Source organism: Strix aluco, chromosome 11 (assembly GCF_031877795.1).
Source record: "Strix aluco isolate bStrAlu1 chromosome 11, bStrAlu1.hap1, whole genome shotgun sequence".
In the NCBI taxonomy this organism is placed as follows: Eukaryota; Metazoa; Chordata; class Aves; order Strigiformes; family Strigidae; genus Strix; species Strix aluco.
The window spans coordinates 21,054,598-21,077,543 of record NC_133941.1 but is presented as its reverse complement, the minus strand read 5'-3'; the positions used below and the strand labels follow the sequence as shown (position 1 = coordinate 21,077,543).

The following is a 22,946-nucleotide window of genomic DNA, read 5'->3' as shown; positions in this document are numbered from 1 at the left end:
TGGTGGGATTTTAACAGAATCCTGAAAATGGTGGGATTTTAACAGAATCCTGAAAATGGTGGGATTTTAACAGAATCCTGAAAATGGTGGGATTCAGATTCCATGTACCAGAAGCCTCGGTGGATGCTTGAACTGCTAGGCCAGAGAGCTACCAGCATCCAAGGTTCTGGTAAACATCTGCATGAAGACAATGACACTGTGGATTGTTGCACTGTCAGATGCTTATGCAACTAGTTAGCAGACATAAAATCAGCCTCCTTTGTAAGATCATAATGATTGCAGTACTTCCAGACACACTGGAAGGCTGAGATGTTTGCCAGGGACACACAAAAAAGTAAAGTGACATTTTTGTCACAGACATCAGAGGCAGCTGCTTATCTAATGTGTTTGTGGCACATTATTTATTGATGAGAGTGTGGCCAACCATACAACTATAGGAATGGCTTAAACAGCTATTTTGGGTTGTTTCACTGCCAGCAACATTTATTCTCTCTTGTCTGAATCACTGCAGCTTTCCCACTATCTGATAGAGAAACTTGAAAATTGAATGCTGAAGCTCACTTGACCCTGCACCCTTCCTAGGCAGCAGTGCTGTGAGTTCTTGCTCAAGTCAGTGCTTCCTCAACTCACAACTGCAAGCAGCTTTAAGGCATCTCCCAGGTACTAAAATTCCTCCTTTCATCCTATTAAAACACTAAGTTCTGAACAGCACAGAAGCTTTCCTGTACTGCAATATCTTTCAGGGAATCGCGACACTTCCCTGTGGCTGTCTAATCTGCACTAACTGTTGTCTAATTTGGAAGAGAGGCTGAGCCATGCATCCAGACTACGTAACTCAAAGGTGGAAAAGGTACAGCTTAGGAGGAACAAAAACTTTTGGAAGAATACTTATTTTAATCATAATACATAAATGTACAAGCAGTGATATTTCAGAGAAAGTTCTATTGCTTGAGTCAGTTTACTGACTAGGCACACTAAAACTCTCGTAAAGTAAGGAATAATGGCTAAGAGAAGGCAAGTTCACCAAAATTACATGCTTCCCACCTTTATTTGAATACGGAGTGTTTTTCTCTCACAGAGAGTAAAAAAAAAAAAACAGTACTAAGCAGAGTATACAAGATGCTAAAGATTTGAGAGAATAGTCTCCACTGCTTACATACTCATATGATAACTTTTGATAACGGCACTCATATGACAAACTTACAAAATCTATGCTGAATGCTAAAGGCTGTAACACTCTATGAAACCCAGAGGCTAGAAGTTTATAAAGTAAACTTCTTGGGAATTTTTACTCTCTCTCTCTATATATATATATATGGGACAAGGTAAAAAGAAAAATTATCCTTCAATAAAATGATCCTAAAAAGAGTCTTCTTGTTACTTCCCTAGTCAATTTATTACTGTATTTATAACTTGTACTGTTTTCCAAGGTTTTTCTTCTCTGGCATGATTCATTGTCTCTCGACACATGAAAACATACCGAATGGTACAATATTGTCTCAGGCAACAGGTATGGCAACATTCTGTGTATTAGCGATATCAAAGCTGCGAAGTGCTTTTCAGTTTTAAAACATAAACCAAACATCCTGTTCTCTACTTTACTGGACTATATTCTAAAATAGCTACCACATAAAGTAAAGGACGCTTTCTGAGCTTCACCGAGTGAGCAACAATCAACAGAATGAAGAAAAATTCTTGTTAGAAGAGAACCTATCTGATGCCAGACTTTGACAAAAATGTGTGGGAGGCCTCTCCCTTTTACAGGAAGGGAACATATATTTTAACAGAGATAACCCTTATAAATATAAGCCCCAAAGTATAATATATCCTACATACTACTCCTATACTACACATAATATACACTGCATTGCCTAAATGAATGTCAAAATTTAGTGACACATATGTCTCAGGCTGCATATTAAATTGTATAATATGGATGCGAGAAAGATCAGAGCCAATCTCAAACCTTAGTAGAAGTGAAGGAGACAAGTGTTCAGAAGACGCGCTGCACAGCTGGCTAGTGCATGAACCCTCCTTTGTCTTGCTAACCTGCGGAGCTCTGGTTACATGATGACAACATGGGAAAGAATGACATATTGATAAAGTTAATACCATATTGTAGGCATGTATCTTCAAGGAAGAGAATGCCTTAGAAAGTATTCTTTTCAGACTTTTTTTTCCCCCTCTAGATTCTAACATTTAGGAAACTAAAAATTGGCTGGTTGTGTCAGGTTTCTTTCCAGTGCAGCAGTGTGGTAATCACTGAAACACCTCCAGAACAAGCATGGATACAACTACAGGGCTGAACTCTTCCAGTGAATTTGTAGCAGATTTAACCACTAGAAGTGTATGTTCTTTGAAACGAATGGAGAGAGTATGGGTGCCAGACTCTCACTGGAAGTCAACATGAGCTGACATTTTCACTTTTCTGAAAGCTATGTACCCAGGACTGACAAAGGATACAGAATCTCTGTCCTGTACAAACCTCCCAAGGTTTCATATAAACTCCATGGATATGTTATATTTCCTGGTTTAGGTTTCTAAAAGTGCTACAGATAATCCTTGCCAGCTATTGCTGGATACCCACTTGTAGTCTTCAACCATCAGTGCTCAATGATTAGAAAAACGTATTTCAGTTTTTAGAAGATAATATACAGATTAAAGATTTTGTAATAAATTCTCTCTCAAACCATAAGAATTCTCTTCTGGATATTCACTGAATTCCATACTTGGCTTTTTTTTCAAGCAGCAGACAGACAATTCCCAGTGGTCACATTAGCAAGAATCCCTCAGCTAAAGCATTATGCACAGCGCTAAAATATTTACCTCTTACAGCATATTTTCTGTGACCTACACATATCAGAATGAATTATTTCTAGCTCAGCCACATTTGCTGCTGTTCAGCCTAGTTCTTTATTCTTAAAGTCCTGAATGTTGCTCCATGCATTATCCATTTTTACACTTCTTAACGAATTAAAAGGTAAGATTAAACTCTCCTCAGCAAACTTTTCTCTCAAATTTCTAGTACTGCTTGCAAATAATGACAGGTATTTCTTGTGTCAACCCCTGCCTCGTTAAAATCAGTACTTAAATTATCTGAACGTGACATTACTTAGTAGCTACTGTGTATATACATATATTGCTTTTTTTCATTTTTATATGTATATGTGTGTGTTTGTGTATATCTGTAGCAAGAGACTGGGACAGTGATGGATTAAACACAAAACACTCCACTTCTCTAGCCATTCCTGACCTATTTTCCTTCAACCTCTTTCACCGAAGTCATGGCAACTTCTTCTTAACCAAGTCTAAGAGTTTAATCAAATAACTTTTTTCTACTGTTCCACTCACATCTGCTCTATAGTTTCTTGGTACTCTCTCTCAACATATCCAACAACTCCTTCAGTCTTTCTGCAGTTTTCTCCCTACTTTTCTCTGAAGAAGTCACACAGTGACAAAAATTTCATTTTTTTCCACCTTCTGAGTGACATATATTAGTTCAGCACACAGTAGCAGCTGTGAACTGAAAGCACCTAGAAAGAAACATAAATCAACCTGATGGCTCTCAAAATTTGTGTTGAGCCTTTTACACAGTCTGTAGACTTGGACTCAATAGTACACTCTTAATTAATTGTTCAGAAAATGAGAACTTCAGACCACAAAAAAAAAATATCGAGAACTGTTCCATGATTTTGTAAAATAGTCCTTCATAGTGAGCTCTTGCCTACAAACTCATGTAACAAATAGGTGATCGTAAGGTCTTATCTCTTGCACACAGAACGGGTCCATACAAAACTATTACCTGATTACCTGACTGACCAAAAAAAAAAAAATCAATCTGTCAACATATTTCTTATACTCACTGGCCCTGTACTAAATCCTAGTTACAAATAAACCTAAGAAGTGAAAGTGCAAAGAAGGAGCAGGGGCCCAAGGCAGTAAAGAATAACTGATAGGTCAAAAGAGAAAAAAGAAAGCAGTAAATGTACAGGAGCTATTTTAGGAGGTCCCAAGTCCTTTGTCCACATTTACAGCTACCGGTTCTTCATAAAATACCACTCTCCTGTAGCATTTGCAACTTACGGTATGAGTCTTAATTAAATAGAGTCAGATAAATTCTACTGGCTCAATTTTTCATTTGTAAACTGAAACCAATAGTCTACAGAGTTGAAATTATAAAAAAAATACCCGTTGAAGGGACTTTGGGAAGATAAGAGTCATTCCCCTTTCCACACAGAGGACAACTATACTTACATCATCGTTTCAAGGCCTGCATTGATTGATATTCTGTAACCTTTATAAGAATTCCATGGTAATATTTAATGAGTCTTCCTCAGGAAGTCCTCCTGACACTGCAGATCAGTTACCTTGCCGCCATATAAGAATGTAATGGAAAATAGTGAAAAATTTACCAAAAAATGGGGTTTTTTCCAGTCTGTATTTACTATAATTTTTTGCACAGCAAGAACACCTCTCCTTTGAGCATTTAATTAGACTAAAAAAAACCATGCAACCACCCTTTCTGTTAATGCCCTGAATCTACAAAGCCATACTTGCAAAATACTCCTTAAAAGTGTCTAAACATTGTTCTTCTTTTTTTTCTTGTGACGATACTTTTTCAAGAGCCAAAAGTAGACGCAAGCTTGTTTAATTGCATGGAACTATTTGCTTTACACAATACCCAAGATAGCCAAGAAGTAGATGGATGTGACTGCTGTTTAGCATTGCTCTCAGTGTTACTTAGGCATCTCTAAAACCCGTGCACCAAGGTCCTTAAGAGTCTCAATTTCAAGACAGTAAGCAAATCTATTGGACACATTCCTGGACAGTTGAAAGTTACAGATTATTATTTACAAAGCCACATGCATATTTAAAGGATTCCAGAGGTATTGAAAATTATGTCTTGGAAGAGGTACATACTATTTGTTTGCACTTCTAGTCTTGCAAATCCAATTCCCATGGTAAACCAAGGGAGAAAATACTTACTGGGGTGGGCAATCTTGTAAAACATTAATGTAATTTTTCAGCTTGTCCTGTGCAAGACACCTCTCTTTAGGAGAGCTACTGAAGTGGACTAATTGGTTTCAGGCAGCAATTGTCACCAACCATATCTTGCTTTTAGTTTTCTAGAAGATTTAAAACTTTGCTTAGATACAAGTATGGGAGGCTATACATAATAACTCTTTCAGAAGGGGATGAGCTCACTTTTGTATTTGTACAAAACCAGACATAACTGAAAGAAGGCCTTTCAGTAGAGGTCTTCTCTTATCTAAGCAACAAAAAAGCCTACAAGAAACCCTAGCAAAGCCAGAAGAAACATGCCTGGTTATTTTGGCATGTTCTGCAATTGAATTATTTGGCCAAGCTTGTCATGGCACAAGTGAGGTTTTGCTATTTTAGACCTTTCACTTTTTTTTTTTAATTTCCCTGCAAGCAATCTGTGCTTCTCTCAAATATTTCTTTCCCTACAATATTAAAAAGTGCATATATAGATATACACATCTTTAAACACACACTCATGCATTAACAATAACAAAAATGCCCATAATTTTACTGATTCCTTGAATAAAAAAAAAATATATTTTAGCATTCTTCAGCAAAACTGCATATCTGAGCCAGCAGCTTCTAAAGGTCACAGTTTTTTGCATGTTTTCCAAGTATTAGCAGGTAATAATAATATTGCTAGAACTTTTACAGTTGTGTAATTAAGGGATATTTTAAATAGCTCATGTATGATTATTGCTACAAAAATATAATTTTCATTTTTGCCAGCACTGCAGGCTAAAACTTTCCCATATTTTATCATAGGAACCAATCGAATGCTACAAATTCCCAAAAGACAGTCTAAGTAGTAGGTAGTGAAATATATGTTTTATGAACTATATCTGAAATAACGGTATCATTCTAAATAACTAGAAAAATAAAAGACAAAATTTGTTCATGGTACCTTCACAATCAAAGAAGTTTGTAACATTTAAAAGTTACTTTTCCAAAACATAAAGGTGCATCGCCTAACAGCAAATTTTTATTATTTAAAATTTTCCATTATGAAAACCTGCTTTCAGATACAAATATATTTATTCAGGTTTCTACTGTTTAGACAAAGGTTTTTATGATAATTAGCTTCAAAAATATTAATGGCAATTTTTGGCTGCATCTAAAACACAGGCATAGGAAAAAATACTTATTGCAATAACCTGACAGCCTTATCATTGAAGAAAAAAAGAAAGGCACACATTGCCAACAGACTTCATCAGGATGCAGATAAAATCTTCTTAGATTCCTCCATCAAAATGCTCTAATGCTGCATACTTACTAACTTTGCCCAATTTGCAAGGAAGAAAAACATACCTGGAGGACTGGGATTTAGGGAGACTCGAAGATAAATTGGACTGAGTCTGTCTGGGTAAGGAGGTCAGCCTTTCTCACACTAGCAGATAGGCATGGGGAGAGAAAGAGAAGCAATGAGCAGAAGGAAGAGCAGTCTGTGGTTAGCTGGCCAATGAATTTAGGGAACAGATGAAAAATGTTTAAGGAGTTAAGACTGGAGACCAGTGAGCATCCATCTTGAGACTAAATGCAAGTTTGGGGAGTGGCTAGATAAAACGACTGGGACTAGGTGGCTGGAGGTGGGAAGCAGTAATATACCTGATTTAGACAAAAGTCAGAGGACAATCTGAACTGCCCAAGAAAGGAGACTAGCATGAATTACAAAACAAAGAAGAGACAGCAGTGGGAAATATATGTGGGAATGGCAGGACTGGATGTAATCCTAGGGAAGGATACTAACCTGGATAGTTGTGGTGGGGATGCCAGGCAGGCACTAGCACGGACCAGGGAGTAACAAATCAACTGAGGAATTAAGATAAGAACTGAGATAGCTCACCAATGTCCCAGAAGCAGGCTAACATTAGGTTCCCTCTGAATAGACCTTTCAAAGTGTCCAGAACTAATATTAGAAACATGCAGAGTGAAGAGCTGATTCACCTAAGCAAAGAGAAGAGGCTAGGATAGGGAATGGACAATCAAAAAACTCACCCATCATGCTGGAAACCCATATTCATAGCCCTGCTCAACCCTAAAGCCTATAAAGTTTTCTAGCAAGAGAACTCCCCAGCTATCAAGCTTCTTGCTATTCTGCAGTAGATGGATTCAGAAAAAGCTTTCACTCTCTCCTGTTAGTACTGTGTATAAACAATTAAATATTTATTGGCATAAAGACTGGAACTGGATGGTCTAACTATTAACCTATAAAGTATCAGAATAACCTCCCTCAATCCTTCTTGTCCTCAAGTATCCCCTTCAGTCTAAACCATCTAAATAAGTACAGGAACAGTGGGATAATGATCCTGTAAACTTCTGGCCAGGGTATCCAAGAAACATCCCAGTCAGCATCCCAGTCTATGCTCTATGCTTATTTAACTTTTAGACAAAGTAGAGCAAGTTCAAGAGAAGATGGTGAAATTCCCACCCCATATAGAACACGTTCAAAAAAGTGGAACATATGTATTCAATTCCTTGTAAGCAAAATACAATGAAGAGAGCCTTCTAAATACGGAGTCATTAGAGCAAAGATGACAAAAAGTTACAGATTTTATTTAACGATTTCCTTAAATTTTCATGAAACAGAAGAAAATAAAATGTTTTGTTTGGAGTGAAATAGCAATTGCTTGCTTCAAACAAGTGTTACAGTATCTTCAATTAAGTAACTTTTTTTTAATCTTTATCTTTGGACAAAGTTGACTTGTGTACATTTTCTTGTTTCTTAATTGAAATCAACTTTGCACAAACCTAATGCTAAATAGTAGGAAAAATTGTCTTGGGCCGCTCATACTTAGCACTTTTAGTTTCTCTGTAGCTCAGCTCCCCTTCTGTAAAATGGGAATAATTTGACCTTATCGAGATTTTGTGAAGATAAATGAACACGTAAATAATCAAGGAAACTATGATTGCAAAGCCATTGACACCACGAGCACCCTAGGAAGCCTTGATTAAATTAATAACTTTGTCAGCAGAGCAGGAACCTAATAATAATGAGAATATAAAACATATGAAAATGAACAAAGATAAGAACAGCAAAATATTGAATACCTGCACAGTGCTTGCTCCCTATCCATCCTCTAGCAAGAACAAAGCAGATCTCTTGAAAAAAAATATTAGGCAGTTCTTCAACTAAAGATGATCATATTCATAAAAGATGTGAACTTAAAATTGCTCAACCTTACTTGTAGTATTTCCTGATACCCAAATACTTGACTTTGTAACTTTTAAGGTAATTTTTTTCTCTGTAGTAAAAATGTTATGTACAATGTTCAAGATAAAAATAAAAAAAGATGGAAGTTCATCTGCCTGGTTTAGGGTAACATTTATCCCTCGATATTTAAGAAATCATCTTAGCATTTTGACACCTATTCCATTTACTTCTTTCAACTGAAACCAGGCAAAGTCAGTGGTTTTGAGGCAAAACCAGATGAAGAGCTCACGTGACTCCAAACAAAAAGCTATTTTCACACAGCCTCTTATGAACTGAACAAAAATGAGCAAGTCTGGCACAACTCAATGTTCTACAAGACATGCACAAAGGGCCTAGTTCTGAGAGGTGCTGAAGGTCTCTGGGTACTGAGCACTGCAGGATCAGGCTCAACTTGCTAATGACTTTTCATAGGGTAGTGGGGATTAACCACAATGTGACTCCTGAAGTCATTTGCAGCCTGAATGAAACAGGAAAAACTCTTTTTGACTTTGCAAGGAAAGGGTTTGTGCCTTTTCCTTTTTGCCGAGAACAGCCCCTTTTCTTTTCCCTAGACAAAAAAATGTTTTTTCTCACTAGGCTTTACTTGGAAATGCTAAGGATGTGTCACCCCCTCCAGAGAATGACAGGCCAACAACTAGACCTTCTTTAACAGAGGACTAAGTTGTTGTTATACAGCCAATAAAAAACTATTGAGGTGGAATCAACCACAAAACCATGGGTTCTCTGTCTGTCCAGCTCCCTTCCCAGGCACTAGAAACCTCAAATTCCTGACCATGGTGACAGACCGGAGTAGCAGCCAAAAGAGCACACAGACATGGTTGCTGTCCCCTATACCTGCCAGACAATTTCCTCTCCTACGAAAGCATACAGAACAATGGAGTAGAGTATCTTCTCCTTTCTATTCTGTTTCCCAGGCTATAATATAGCCTCACCCATGGCCACGGCTCTCTTTCATGGGACTGCTCTAACATACCCAAATTTATCAACATCTCTATTATTACTGCAGCTACCACTATTAACTGCTCAAAGTTTGGACACTAAAAATTCCATGTGCCATACCTTGAAATTATGGTTATTATTTTTTCTTAGAAAACACTTAATCAAGCTATATGATTAGGATGAGAGAAAGGCCATAAACAGTAGTTAACTGGACAGTCTCTAAATGCTAGGTACCAGTATGAAATGAAAAGTGAAGTTTCAGACTTGCCTGTCCTTCTTTGGAACACAGCATCAGAGAGTTTGAAGAATAAAAAGTGAATTTTGATCAACTCAGCTGCTTACCTTAGAAAACTATACACAGATGGAATGTGAACCTTCTCAGGGCTATGTCTTGTAAGGTCTTTTTAAATAAGGTAAGAAATCCTTTAATCTCCTAATTTTTCCCAGACTTGTCAACACTGATACCTGTAGTCAGTGGCAAGTCTGCTAACTCAAATGAAGTCTTAAAACATTAACAGGGATAGACATTTCTAAGCAGGAAACCAAGTAAAAGGGTCCAAACTCCCAGACTTTGCCTACTGCTCCTCCAGCAGGATCAGACCATTTTCACAGTAGGTATGGAGAAGTAGTTATCAATTACAGGCTCACAAAAATATTTTAAGTTTTGAGGTCTTTGCATGTACAATAAGATTATTCTGAGTGTACCAAAAGGAAAATAGCATCTAGGATCTAGTGCAGCACTTATTTCTAAAGTCTTCACTTTTTTTTTTTTTTCTTTTTAAAACCACAAATAAACAATCCATCCAAGACATTAAATAGGCCTTCACCCTCTGTGTGACTTGGCCATCAAAGCTGGTAGAGAATGTTGAATTATCAGAGGAAGTGGGTCTATACCTGCTAGGGTAGCAAGGAAACAGTATCCTCTGTACAGACCTGAGGAAGGGTAACTACTAGTCTGCATGCCAGAGAAGCTTCATAGTACTGCAAAGCATCCTCTCAGTCATCACTGCACTTGGGTGAGTTGCTGTATGGCTTCAGCAATAGCTTTAGGAGCAGCCAAGGCCACAGAAGCAATAAAAGCTAGAAATCTTTCAGCAGAGATGCTTATTTGTAATCCTCAAACCAACGGAGGATTTGGATTTGCTTCCAGTCACAAATAAGTAAGGGCTGAGCCTTCTAGCCTAGATGATGGAAAAGACCTAGTAGTACTAGTTAAACGGGAGAGAGAGAAAGAGAGCGAGAAACTCCTTTTCAAAGCCAGAAAGACAAACCTTTTGGATCTGGTGTATTCACTTACACGCACACAAAACCAAATCCAACTTGTGCCCCTGCTACTGACCTCTGCCGGCATTCACATAATGCCAGTCTAGTCTGCTGTGTGATACATAGCAACCTGTATATCCCTCAGCATTATTAACTCTTAGATTGAGAGCACTGGGCTTGAAACACATAGCACTCCTAAAACATGCATTTGTGTAAATACTGAGTCATCCCCAAGCATTTTTGTTGGCTTGCTGGGTTTTTTAATTAAAAAACTCTGAAGGTATTGTGAATACTCTAGGTGGTAGTGGTAATGTCATATGATTATCAAAAGAAAGATGTAACATCAGCCTGACAGTTTACAAATGCAGTATCCCATTCTACATATGAGATCACATACAGTAAGCAAATAGGATCACTATTCACAATAATTACCACTCTAATTCACAGATGATCTCAAGAGTAGATGGACAAAAAAACCCCCAAAACAAACAGAAAACCACAAAGCCCAAAACTTTTTTCCCCCCAGCTGACTCTTTACACAGTAAATTGGCTTTATGGGGCCACAACTTAGAGGAATTTCAATTGCAGGCTTGACATTGCAGAGAGCAAAGTGTAAAGGTTTTGAATGGTGTGGTTGTTCATAAGAAACCTAGAGCCTCCCCATACCCTTCACAGGCATCAACTTAATTAATTGTAAGGAACCTGGTCGTTATGCAAATGAATTCAGTTCTGTGATTGGTTATTGCAGCAATGGAGGTTCTCACACACTATCCCCATGAGTTCTGAAAAGAGCAACGAGCATCTGCTCTGTGCAGTCTACACCCTCAACATTCCTTTCACTATTTGTTTCAAAAAGTCTTTCAATAAACGTTATCTTTCCTGACATCAGAATTTATAAAGGAATAAAGAAACATCATGTGAACAAGACCTCTAGCTAAGTGAAATAACATTTCTGGTAACATTTATCTACAAGAGTATGACTTGCTGGACAAATTAACTCGTTTAGTAATATATTTACTTCGTATTATGTACTCCATGATCTGCACTGCACATCTATACACAGAGACCTCTGCTGTGCATCTATGTCTGATATATTTAAGACATATAACTTAATTACAATCTTCTGTTCATTCCAATTAGTTATTTTAATGCAAAATCAGTCCTGATATTTAATAAAGCTCATTTGTCCACTTCTAAACTAATTTGTCATGTCTATTTTAACTTTTGAGGCCATGCAACGTCATACCTACTTAAATTTTAACAAGGCAAATACCTTCCTCAGCAGGAAGAGAGTACATTTATCTTCCAAGGGTGAAAAACTATGCACCTTCAGTTTTGCTTGGACAGAGAAAGTAGATAAGTTTAATATCTTAAGGTATTTTGCAATAGTAAGAGTTTACTGGCCAAAAAGTTTGTCCAGAACATAACAAAGAAAGAAGTTTCATATAAATAACAAATTATTTTGTTTACCTTCTCTTTTGTTTTTTGTGATTTTAAAACTTTTGGTGTGTGTATTTTCAACTTTGTATAAACAAGACTGTAAAACAAGAAAGAGAAAAGGCTAAGCCCGATTATCCCTCCTAGTTTCATAACTCATTCCTAACTTAGCCAAAATCAAGTAGGCAAATATGTCCAAAATTTGAAGGATTTAAAACTCACTGTAACTTGAATCCAAGTTTAGTTATAGAATCTTGTTTAGTTTCATTTTTAGAGAATTCTGAGAAGGGGACATGCTTAAAATGTATCTGTATGTGCGTCAAAATAACACTGACATGGAAATTTAGGCAATCCAAAGATGAGCACTAACAAAAAAAAAAAAAATCCCAAACCCTAGAAACATGAGGATATAAAACTTAGTCTGTGCCCTCCATATGACTCAATTGGATGCTGCTTACTTCTCTGGAGAGCTGGAGTTACCACCAATTGCTGAGTTTTGGATATTCTTGAATAAGCAAATAAACACAATGGGTAAATAAGGCTAGTACTGGAGAAAATACTTTCTTCATTTACTCTAACTGTATGAAATCTTAGTTCTAGTTATCCCAAAGAACCGTAAGATATTTTTGTTAAAATGATGAAGTCATAGCAATAAGAAATGCCATCTAAAAAACTCTTCTGAAACATTAGCTGGGACGTGGGTAGAGTAGGTATAATGTGATTTAATATGTTAGGTGTTCAGATTATTGAAAATTTTAACAGAAAATAAAATCACAATTTGAACCAGAGAGTGTATGCTTTTTTATGCCTTGTTCAGATTTAATTTGGTTTTTTTTATTTTATTTTATTTTTAAATAAAACACTATTATCCACCTAAGCAACAACTACCACCCATGAAGACTAAGGTAACTGATATAGCAAGACAAAGAGGTTCAGATGCAGAGACAATAGCATATGCTGACATTCCAGAAAATGATGTCAGAGTTCTCCCTTTAAGGGTAGTCTTAATTTACGGTCCTTTCAAAGTGTAGCTATTGCTGTCCTGAACATAAAACAGAGCTCTGAACGTACAGCCTCAGAATGCAGCTCTATATTAATAATAAAATTAATGAGATTAGAATGGGCCCTCAAAAATTTTAGTAACCCAGGATTTTGTAACACACTTTGAATTATGAGATGCTTTAGTATTAAAAGTAACATTCTGTTTCTATGACTGTCTTAACACACACCGCGCCCTGTAAGGAACAAATATGCGACTACACATGCACTAATTAGATATTTATAGTAAGAAAAAAATTCGTGCCATCATAAAAGCAGACTATATTTTGTAAAGATATAATTTTCTTCTCTTGCTCTAACTAGAAATCAGAATCAAGGAGACACAAGAGAGTTAAACTCTCCCATTATTATAGCTGAATAACTAACACCTATATAGTCCTTTAAAAAATAATGAGATACAGAAGCCAAAGTATTAGTTAGCTCAAACAAGGATGAAGGTGCAACTCTCAAACTGCTAGGAGAAAAAACATCCTGGAAAAAAACCAAGAAATATTTTAAATAATCCTCTTTCTTTCACCTCTGCCTCCTCATTAGTATGGGTTTGAGGCTCTTTCCTCCAGCAGCAGGAGCCAAGCTCCCAAGCAAGTGGCACACTTTGTTCTGTGTTCTTTCAGGATATGGAATTCTTTTCCTTGTAACCCCTAAAAAAAAGAGTTAAAACTCTCATCCTGACTCTCTTTGCCTGTATGAGAAAATTTCCAGCTGAACCCACATCATCAAGTGCTATAGGGTTACAAGGTATCTAATCATGTGTAAATGATCAAAATATTGGAAGATAATGAATAGTCCGATCAAACGTAAAGTTTATGTGCACTTACTCCCAGAATTCCATCACTGGAGAAGTGGCATTTTGTAAAGAGACTTGACTGCAGTTGCTCATATTAAGTTTTTGAAATTCCACACAGTTTTCTATAAAAGAACAAAAAAGAGTTTGCTATATTGACATGTAAGTACATTTCTTCTTGTGCTTCTTCTAGTTTATGCATCTTGTAAAGACACCGTTCTATAACATATTTTGTCTATGTGGTTGAAGGATTTCTAGGTACCCTAAAATGTCACAGCTGCTACTTCTGCAACAATATATTTTAATCACCAGATCACAGGCCTACCCCAGAAAAATATCCACGCAGAATGCTACATTCTCCTATAACACTTCCCAAAGGCACAGTTGCGATGGCAGGGGCCACTAAAACATCTGAAGCAGAAGAAAGATGCTTTGAGAAACGGAGGGAATTACAACATACTCCTACTCCAACTGCTGGTTCAATGGCCAATGGTAACAGTTGGCTTATGAAACACTGCCAGCAACAAGTTTCCACTTTGCCTTAATATGGCAAGTGAAAAGTCGCTCTGGCTTATTATTATCTCTAATACAGAGAAAGGAGATCAAAGCAGCTCAGCATTGTTGAGTTGACACTTAGTATTTGAACAGCAATCAACATTGGCTAAGCTCCTTTGCAGGGTTGCCAAAACTGATACTGAAGCCTTCCACAACTATTAGGCCCAAGGCTAGTTCCCCAACATAACCTAAACTGCAAGATTTCACATAGCTTTAGGTGTGCTCAAAGAACACAACATTGACTAATTAATAAAAACCATGAAACATGGTACATAATTGGTATATGACTTGAAATCTAAGGAAGAAATGCAAAAACTTTAGGAACACTGGAATAAGGGCATTGATATGTATTCCTCCCCATAGATGTTTTTGATCTTCAGATGCAATAAGTAGAGCATTACAGATAAAAATTATCAACGAGAGGACAGATGCAGAGCCCTGTACTGCAAACCCTTACGAATACACACCTCATCTTTCATGTAAGAGGCTACTTTGCATGCAGTAAGGATTATTTATGCAACTAAATTTTCAGAAGTAGCTTGATGAACATTATCCCTCAACATCTGGCATTAAAAAGAGTGAATCCAGAGTTCCACATTTAATATTTTCCTCTCCACTTAAACTCCTCCTGATTTCATTAGAGTGAAAGAGCAAGATTGTAACCTGTCATCAGGTCATCAGCTCTTCAGCAGAATTCACTTACTGTATTCAGGGAGAATAGATATGATTGCAAATGAGAGTCTTGGGATTTAGCCAGAATATCTTACAGAATTAACAAAGTCTAAAGTCATCTTCTGCTATCTGACATTATATTCTACAGGAACAAATGCTCATACAATGACCTAAACGAAAAAGGTATGAATAAGTCTTCACTCCAGGATTCCTTTATCATAGTGTAGTGTGATGCGATTGGCCCATTTCCACAGACTCTTCTACCAGAATAGTTTTGTTCCTGACATTTTAATATATTAATCAATTACTTGAAAGTATTTGTTTAGCAATAATCTCTACTGAGGTCATACCTGTATTCCATTCATGCCCACAGGTGGCCCAAGGAAGCTCTGTAGTAAAGCAGTTAAACAAATAGAAGATAGCCCATGCTAAAATGATGATGTAATACACATTTAGATGTGCCTCTATAACTTGGGTAGCATATCCAATGCCTAGAGAAAAGTGAGACACAATAGAAATTATTTTTCAGGTAATTTAAAAACAAATGCTTACCACTTTAGGTATATCTTAACTCCATTCTTGATACAATTTATTTTATTTTACTTCAAATTTAATGCATTCTTTTGCAGTAGAACACAGAACTGTTTGTTACCTTCAAATAGAGGGCAAACTTTCCTCCAGCATGTAATGCCTCCTTCGCTAGTAAACTGTCCCAAGGCCGTCTCCAAGAAAAATACTGGTATTCCACAGCAAATAAAAAAAACCACATATGGGATGAGGAAAGCACCTACAAACAAACATTGAGGTGGTATTGGTTATAATGAATACAGTTCCTTGACAGCATAGCCAGAAATTAATTTTCTTAATGCAGGAAAGATCACCTATCACCCACCCTTCAGGCATTGTGCTGGAAGTGCAGAAAGTGTTTACTCCTGGCCCCAGTATCAAAAGTTAACCTGTAAGCCAATATCATGAACTAAAAAAGACCAGACCAAAGTTCCTCAGGATAGACTAAACTCTGCTCATCAGTCTCTCAAACACAGAAACGACCACAGTCTTGCTCAGCCACACAGTTCTGCTCTGATCATCACCGAGTCAGTCTACACTATCTTCTCTTCCTCGCTTTTCTCAGGAAAGCAGGGATGAAGAAGTGTTACGGAAATTAAATCCAAAAGTCCTTCATACGTTATTTGGATAAGCCTGATGATAAGGATCATGAAAAGGGAATGATGAAATTAACTTTAGAACTACTTACAAGAACAGGAAAGCACGGCTTGGCCTTATCACGTAGAAATATTAATGTGAAATTGTAGTAAAACAACAAAGCATCGCTTTAGATGAGGACAGTAAACTCCAGCATAGATTAATAAATAGTACAAACTAGTGCTGAAGCATTGTATACAAAAACAACAACAACAAAAAATCTTCTCTTATCGATTAACACATAGCAGAAGTATTGTATTATTTAATGGTTGATCGTGTTATTAGGTATGGCACCTAAAGAACATGGCTATGAAGTATGCTGAAGCAAAGAAATGAGAGAAGATATATATGTTAGGCATAATGTCACTTGCTACTAATGTAGGTTTTAGGTATTCCATTTAAAACTGAACCTAAACAATAATGAATAAAATACAGCCTTTTGACTACATAAAGAATCAGTTAACATATAAGGCATAAAGAATTTTTTTCCTCATTCCCCAAGTACTCAGACTTTCTGATGACTCAAAAGATGAGGTGGAAAGCAACAGCTATATTGGTTTAGACTGAAACAAGGAAAGAAGGAAATAAATACTGAGAAGAAAGCACAAAATAACTGATCCTGCCATTTTTACTTACACCAAGAAAGTTTTCCTGGTTTAACCAGGCAGACTAGTGCAGCAAAGCTACTGCACAGAATAATTTATCTGAAGTTGTAAGAAAATTACAAAGCGTTAACTGTCTAATAAAGTTATGAAAACAAAGGTTAGTACAACATACGTAATGCATTGTATCCAGGCCTCAACCTACTTGCTCCCAAACAAATAATCCCACAACACAAACTTCATTTAATGCTCCCATTAAATGATGTAAGCATCCCACCATTCATTCCATTTCAAATCAACACAAGATATACTAAACACACAAAAGTTTTGGTGGATGCAGTTATTCCTAGGAAGATGGTTTACAGTGCTGTCCATTACTGCATACATTGAACAATTCTTTAGAGCACTAGCAATAGCAGCATTTCCTTCCTTCAGTGGGAGTCCTGCAAATAAAGTTGATCATTAATGAACAGCACCTTAATAGCTACCTCTCTATTAGTCAGAATATTAACTATGAACAAAATGATTCTGAATATACTTCAGGAAAACTTCTACAGCTAGAAGACAAATAGGTATCCTCTTCATGATCTTAAAAAAAAAAAACAAAAAAAACAAAAAAACAAAACAAAAAAAGAACAAAAAATCCCACACCAAAACCAAACACCACAACACACCCACAACCTGCAACACTTGTTATGCTTTAGTCACTTCAATTACAAAGCTGAGACAACTAAATGCAGCTGCTTTGACTTGCAGTTTTTTTTCTTCAGACCCAGCACATCAAGGGAGATCTCTTCATGAGTAGTTTCCTCCCATAAGCAGGCAATTTGCCTATAGTTGAGCCTTGGCTGCATCTCAAGCAATACACGTGGATTTCCCAAAGAATGGGATCCTTGCATCTAAAACGTGGCTTCTCTGTATGATTTACTGTGCAGTTGGTTTGAACAAAATCCTTACAGGCCAGGTAACCTGCTGGCCAGTATCAAACCCAGCTTGGCCCACTCATGCGCACGATCATAGCAAGTTTAACGTGACAACTTGTTGAAAGTATCAGCTTTGACTCTGTTTTTCCAATGCTGTTCTACAACAAGTATACATGGTGAAAATTAGAGGGCATCAGGTTTCCCAGCTTGCAAACAGATCATATGCCAAGAAATATCTAGTTCTAAGCATGCAAAGAAATTAGTTTTCCTAAAAAAACCCCACTAAATATCCATAAGAACTAATCAAAATTTCAGAAGCTTATGCCTACACTACCTGTTATGACTCAGAGTAAGTATCAGAGAGATGTCAGACCTCAGACTAGCTCATATATCTTACCATTTTCTTCACTTACCACACACTAAGTAGTTTTCAGTATTTACATCTGATGCATCAAACAAGTCCAACTCTGGTCTAATTCCAGCAGGGCATTCCAGAGAGTTACAAAAACACAGGTCATAGACCAAGTCCTCATTGAATAAAATCGAAGTCAATGGCAAATTTCCCGTGGTGCCAGGACATGACCAATTAAACCACACGCATTAATTCTATTCTTAAACAATCAAGTGGTGATTAAGTATGATATTTAAGTAATTACTTTTTCACCAAATCACCCAAAATTAAAATTTTAGAGGTTTTTTTTACCTAATGTTGTAGCCTTAAAAATGATAGCATCACATTTTGACAAGCTAGCATATATACAAATGGAAATATAAAGGCTACTGTATGAACAAGGAAATCATTATATACCAAAATAATATTTGTATCTTTTCCCCTGCCAAAATTTCTCTGGGAAAACTCTGGCAATCAACAAGAACTGTTCTGCATATCATATCCAGCATATTAATATTTATGTACTAACAGCAGTACTTGGTAGCATCATTCTGAAAACAGGTGAAGTCTTGTTATCTTAGTTTTGCCAAAGTACAGATATATAAAGAAAGAAGCTGCAAAGCATAAACACGTCTTTCACAGCGGTATTAGCCTTATAGAAACAGCAGGCAAAATGGGCCACAACCACCCCTGAGTTCAGGCAACCGTGCCTAGTTTTGAAGGGACAAGGCAAAGAAATTTGGCACAGCGCTGTTAGCAAACAAACCCGTTAAAGAACAGATCTTTGCACATCAGCCACTGAACACATTCTTTTTCTCCCAGCCTATATGCTCACACGAACACGGATTCAGACCTTAAGCGGGGAGAATGTTGAATCCAGTCCACAGAACTCTAAACTCAGTTTTTAATTTACTTCTCTTTCCTCAGTGCTTCACAAGTCACAGCTGACATGCTTATTCTTAACTGTCACATATCTTACATAGTTTATATTTAACTATAACCAATATACACCACACGTTATACTTCTGTAGAAGTTAAGTCTGTTCTTTTCTCTCTCAAATAACATTCCTATTCTCAGTTTTATAGAGTTTGCTCTCTTCTTTGAGTAACAGGCAGCTTTTACATCTTCCCCTCCCCTACTGTAGTGATTTGGGAAGTAATGAGAAAAAAAAGTATGGTTGAGTTAAAGAAATTTTTGTATGACAAAGAAAAGAAAGTAATCTTTGTGGCATTATCAGAAGCAATATTTATCCTCTCCAAAGTATACTGTTGTGAAAAACAAACTTTACATTCTTCTCTACATCAGGCAAACTTACTTAAGTATGCTTGGGTCTGTATCCACACGTAAAAGAAAACACAGTGTATGTACTACTATATCAGAACACTGGCTTCTTCCACATTAAAAATCTTCCAGGAAAAAAAAAATAATTTACTAACGTAAAAGAAACTTGTGAAAGTAAGCCACACAATATTTGGGGAGAAGGGAAGAGAAACACGATTTTTTTCTTAGTTGTCAGATACTTCCCTACCCACATACACTGAAATCCTGAATACCTCTCTTACTAGTGCAAGAAATCACTGTAAAGCATTCTTAACTGTTTATTTCCTACATGCTTAGGGCGAGCTGTAAATCAACAGATGATACCATCTTACCTCCTCCATTCTTGTAGCAAAGATATGGGAATCTCCATACATTTCCCAACCCAATAATCTCCCCTGCCACAGAAAGCACAAATTCCACCTTATTGTTCCAGTGACCTCTTTCATGAACTTTCTTATCATTTCTGTGGACAAGGGTAGTACTTGAAGCTTCTGGGTCCAAAGCATCTTCTGGCTTGCCATTAATTATAGGAATAGTCTTTTCAGCTGTCATGACTGTTCAGCCTAGGGGACAACAAAAGAAAAACATACAGATGTTTTAAGTCACTTGTTAGCAATAACCTTCGACGACTACAGAAGTGCCTCAGCATATCATTGGCTTCTTATTACCTACATAGATTTGCAGGTGAAAGTGAAGGAAGCAACTCTGTAAGGCCGGAAAAGTTGTAAAGAAAGAAAAAGGGAAAAGGAAGAGGGGAGAGGGAAGAGACGCTTATGTACAAGGGAAGGAGAATACTTCCAAGTTGAGACAGATAACTTAGCAGTACGACATTGTTTTAAGGCACAGACAGTGAAGCCTTTCAAAAATCCCTCCCCAGGCACGGATCCCAGCGTGGCTAACCTACCAGAGAGCAGAGATCTGCTGCACCTTCCCGGCGCACCACCGAGAGCCCAAGAAGAAAGGGATGGGGAGAGGGGGCCTGGAGGGTTCTGGCCGGCCTGGAGGAGTGAGGGAGCTCCCGGAGTACTCACCCAGGGCTCTGCCTGTGCCTGCGCGGCTGGGGGAGGGACAGGGGCTCTAGCCCAGCGCTCGGCTCCGCGCAGACCTCCGCCGGCTGCCGCGCTCCGCTCTGTTGCGCGGGGGGCACGGGGCAGGGCAGGGCGGCCGCCGGCGCCCCGCGGCAGAGGCGGGCAGGGGGCGGCGGGGCTAACGCGGGCAGCCTGCGGGCAACCGGGAGCCGGGGGAAGCCTCGTCCTGTTCTGCGGCTGCTGCCCGGCCGGCCGGCGGGGAGAGGATGCTCCCCGCGCTCTGGAGCCGGAATTTGCAAATGCTCAGCCTTCCCCGCAGCGATGGTATAACACCCGCCTCCCCTCCTCCGCCCACCTCAGGCTGTCCCGCCAGCTCCCCCCCCACCCCTCCTCCTCCTCCTCCTCCTCCTCCTCCACCCAGCATCACCACCCGAGCATCCCCAGCCCCTCGCTCCCCCGCCCGGCGCAAAGCAGCCAGGGCCAGGCTGCGGGCGGTCCCCAGCCCCTACTCCCTGCACCCCCTCGGCTCCCCGCTACGCGAGGGGGAGGCGACCTGCGTGCGGCTGGCGGCGGGCCCGCGGCGGCGGAGCGGCGGAGCGGCGGGGGCGGCTGGCTGCGCACCTGCGGCGCACCCGCGCTGCTGCAGCGCCCGCCGCCGCGGAGCAGCCCGGCCCCGGCCGCGGCCCCGCCACCGCCCTGCCCGCCGCTGCCGGGGCTTGGGTTCAAGTTCAGGCCTGGCAAGTTAAAAAAAGGAACCCGCCGCAAACAGATATGACATTAACTTCAGCTGGAAAGGGGGGGGGGGGCGGAAGAGAGAACGGGATAAAAAAAAATGTGGGGGGAACATTTGGAAACTGTGGAAACAATGTGGGCGCTTCTGAGTTACGCTGAGAAAATGCAGAAAAGGCCCGTGTGGGCATTTCTAACCGGGGTTTTGCTTAAAATTGAAGCTAGACAAGTGTAAAATAGAAGCAAGAACAGGAAAAAATAATACACAATGCTTTGTTTTAAGTTGAATGAAATATTTCAACTAGAGCATTTTTTTCCATTCAATTTTCTCCCACCCCCCCACCCCCTTTTTTTTTTTTTTTTTTTGGGGAGGTCAGTTATTTCCACCCCATGTTTCTCAACCCAAACTACCTCCCTCTCCCAGTATCCATCTCTGCAGCTTCTCCCTGGCAAATGGCAAGACCCCACTCAGGTTTTAGCTTCAAACCTTCCCTCAGATCCCAACTCTCAGCTGCAGCTCCGATCACCAGCGTTTTGCTCTGCAGCTACAGGAGATGCACTCCGGAACACTGTCTCTTAAATCCTGGATTACATTTAAGCATGCTGGAGGCTGTTGTCCCAGACAGCATGCTCTTCCATTGAATTCTCTCCGTCTTGCCTTCCAGCTCCATGGACTTTTCACACTGCCAGGAAAACTGTTATCCAGTGCTTACTGAAGACAATGGAAAGATGCCCATGGATAGATTTTATATTAACTTTAGCTGGCTTTGGAAGCTAGAGCCTGATCATACCTGCTTATGCATGTAGCCTCAGTGTGTTTATGCATTGAAGCTCCTATTGTGATTAAAGTTTTTAGAATTTTGCTTTTAAATTATGCATGCCACAAGAGTGGGTGTTGAGACCTCACCCTACATCCTCTGTCAACTATATATCACAGAAACACCTGCACCTAACAGGTGCAGGAGGGTGCCCTTTCTTTTCTTATTGATACCAACATATATAGCACTAGTCAAACCTATACTGTGAAATGAAAATCTGCCAGTGGTAAAACTATGATAAAACTGCAGAATTCTGATTTCTTTTTTAATCATTTTTTTAAAAGTATCTTCCACACAGATATCATTACCAGAGCTGGGTTTGGGTGGTCTTTTTGTGGCTTGGTTTGTTTTGTTTTTAATGCAGCTGATATTCATTAACAGAAGATGGAATAGATCCATTTTTCCCAACCTGCTTTGTACAAACCAAACTCAACTTTGAGGGTTTTTTGTTGTTTTTTTTCCCCTTCTTCATCTAGTTTTCAGCAGGGATCAAAAAGGCATTGTTTTTCTGTATTCCAGCCAGGCTGAGCAGGCTCAACAGGATACCCTTAAACATCAAAGCTGAAACTGAATTCTCATTTCATTCCTGAGAGCAGTTCTAAAAATGGAGGGAAGCAAAGGGACAGTAAACATCTGACTGATGATTCAACACATGGGAGAGACCGGTCTTCTTCAGACTAACGATACCAAAATGAAGGGACCTGCTCCAAAGAACGGTCTATAGGGTGACTGACAGATGCAAAAGGTGTTTAATCACTGCTGGTTTGTTCAGTATTCGAAATTATTAATTCCTGGTGACAGGTGTTTTAGCCACTGCTATATCTTGCACTGATTCCCATTCAGTCTCCTACCAATTGAAGGGTTTACAGAAGTAATTGCTAGCTGCTAATCTTTGTGAATAATTTACTGAAACGCAGCACAGTGTTTGCAACATAAAACTTCCCAAATTTTAAACCAGGTTGATAACT

At 38.8% G+C, this 22,946-nt stretch overlaps 1 protein-coding gene across 5 annotated transcripts in view; it reads right to left on the bottom strand.

Moving 5' to 3' along the window:
- Positions 1-21,070, bottom strand: part of SLC6A11 (solute carrier family 6 member 11) — a 109,359-nt gene extending 88,289 nt beyond the window's left edge. The window contains exons 1-5 of one of the 5 annotated variants that reach the window (XM_074836610.1): positions 20,985-21,070; positions 19,736-19,966; positions 15,616-15,750; positions 15,314-15,454; positions 13,771-13,861 (exon numbers count right to left, since the gene is read on the bottom strand). In XM_074836610.1, the coding sequence (XP_074692711.1) occupies positions 13,771-13,861; positions 15,314-15,454; positions 15,616-15,750; positions 19,736-19,955 (587 nt within the window). In that variant the 5' untranslated portion in view covers positions 19,956-19,966; positions 20,985-21,070. Of the gene's footprint in view, positions 1-13,766; positions 13,862-15,313; positions 15,455-15,615; positions 15,751-19,735; positions 19,967-20,307; positions 20,383-20,434; positions 20,761-20,984 lie in introns of those variants that run through there. The other 4 variants (XM_074836608.1, XM_074836611.1, XM_074836609.1 and 1 more) reach the window with 4 other exon arrangements.
- Positions 21,071-22,946: the final 1,876 nt, after the last annotated feature.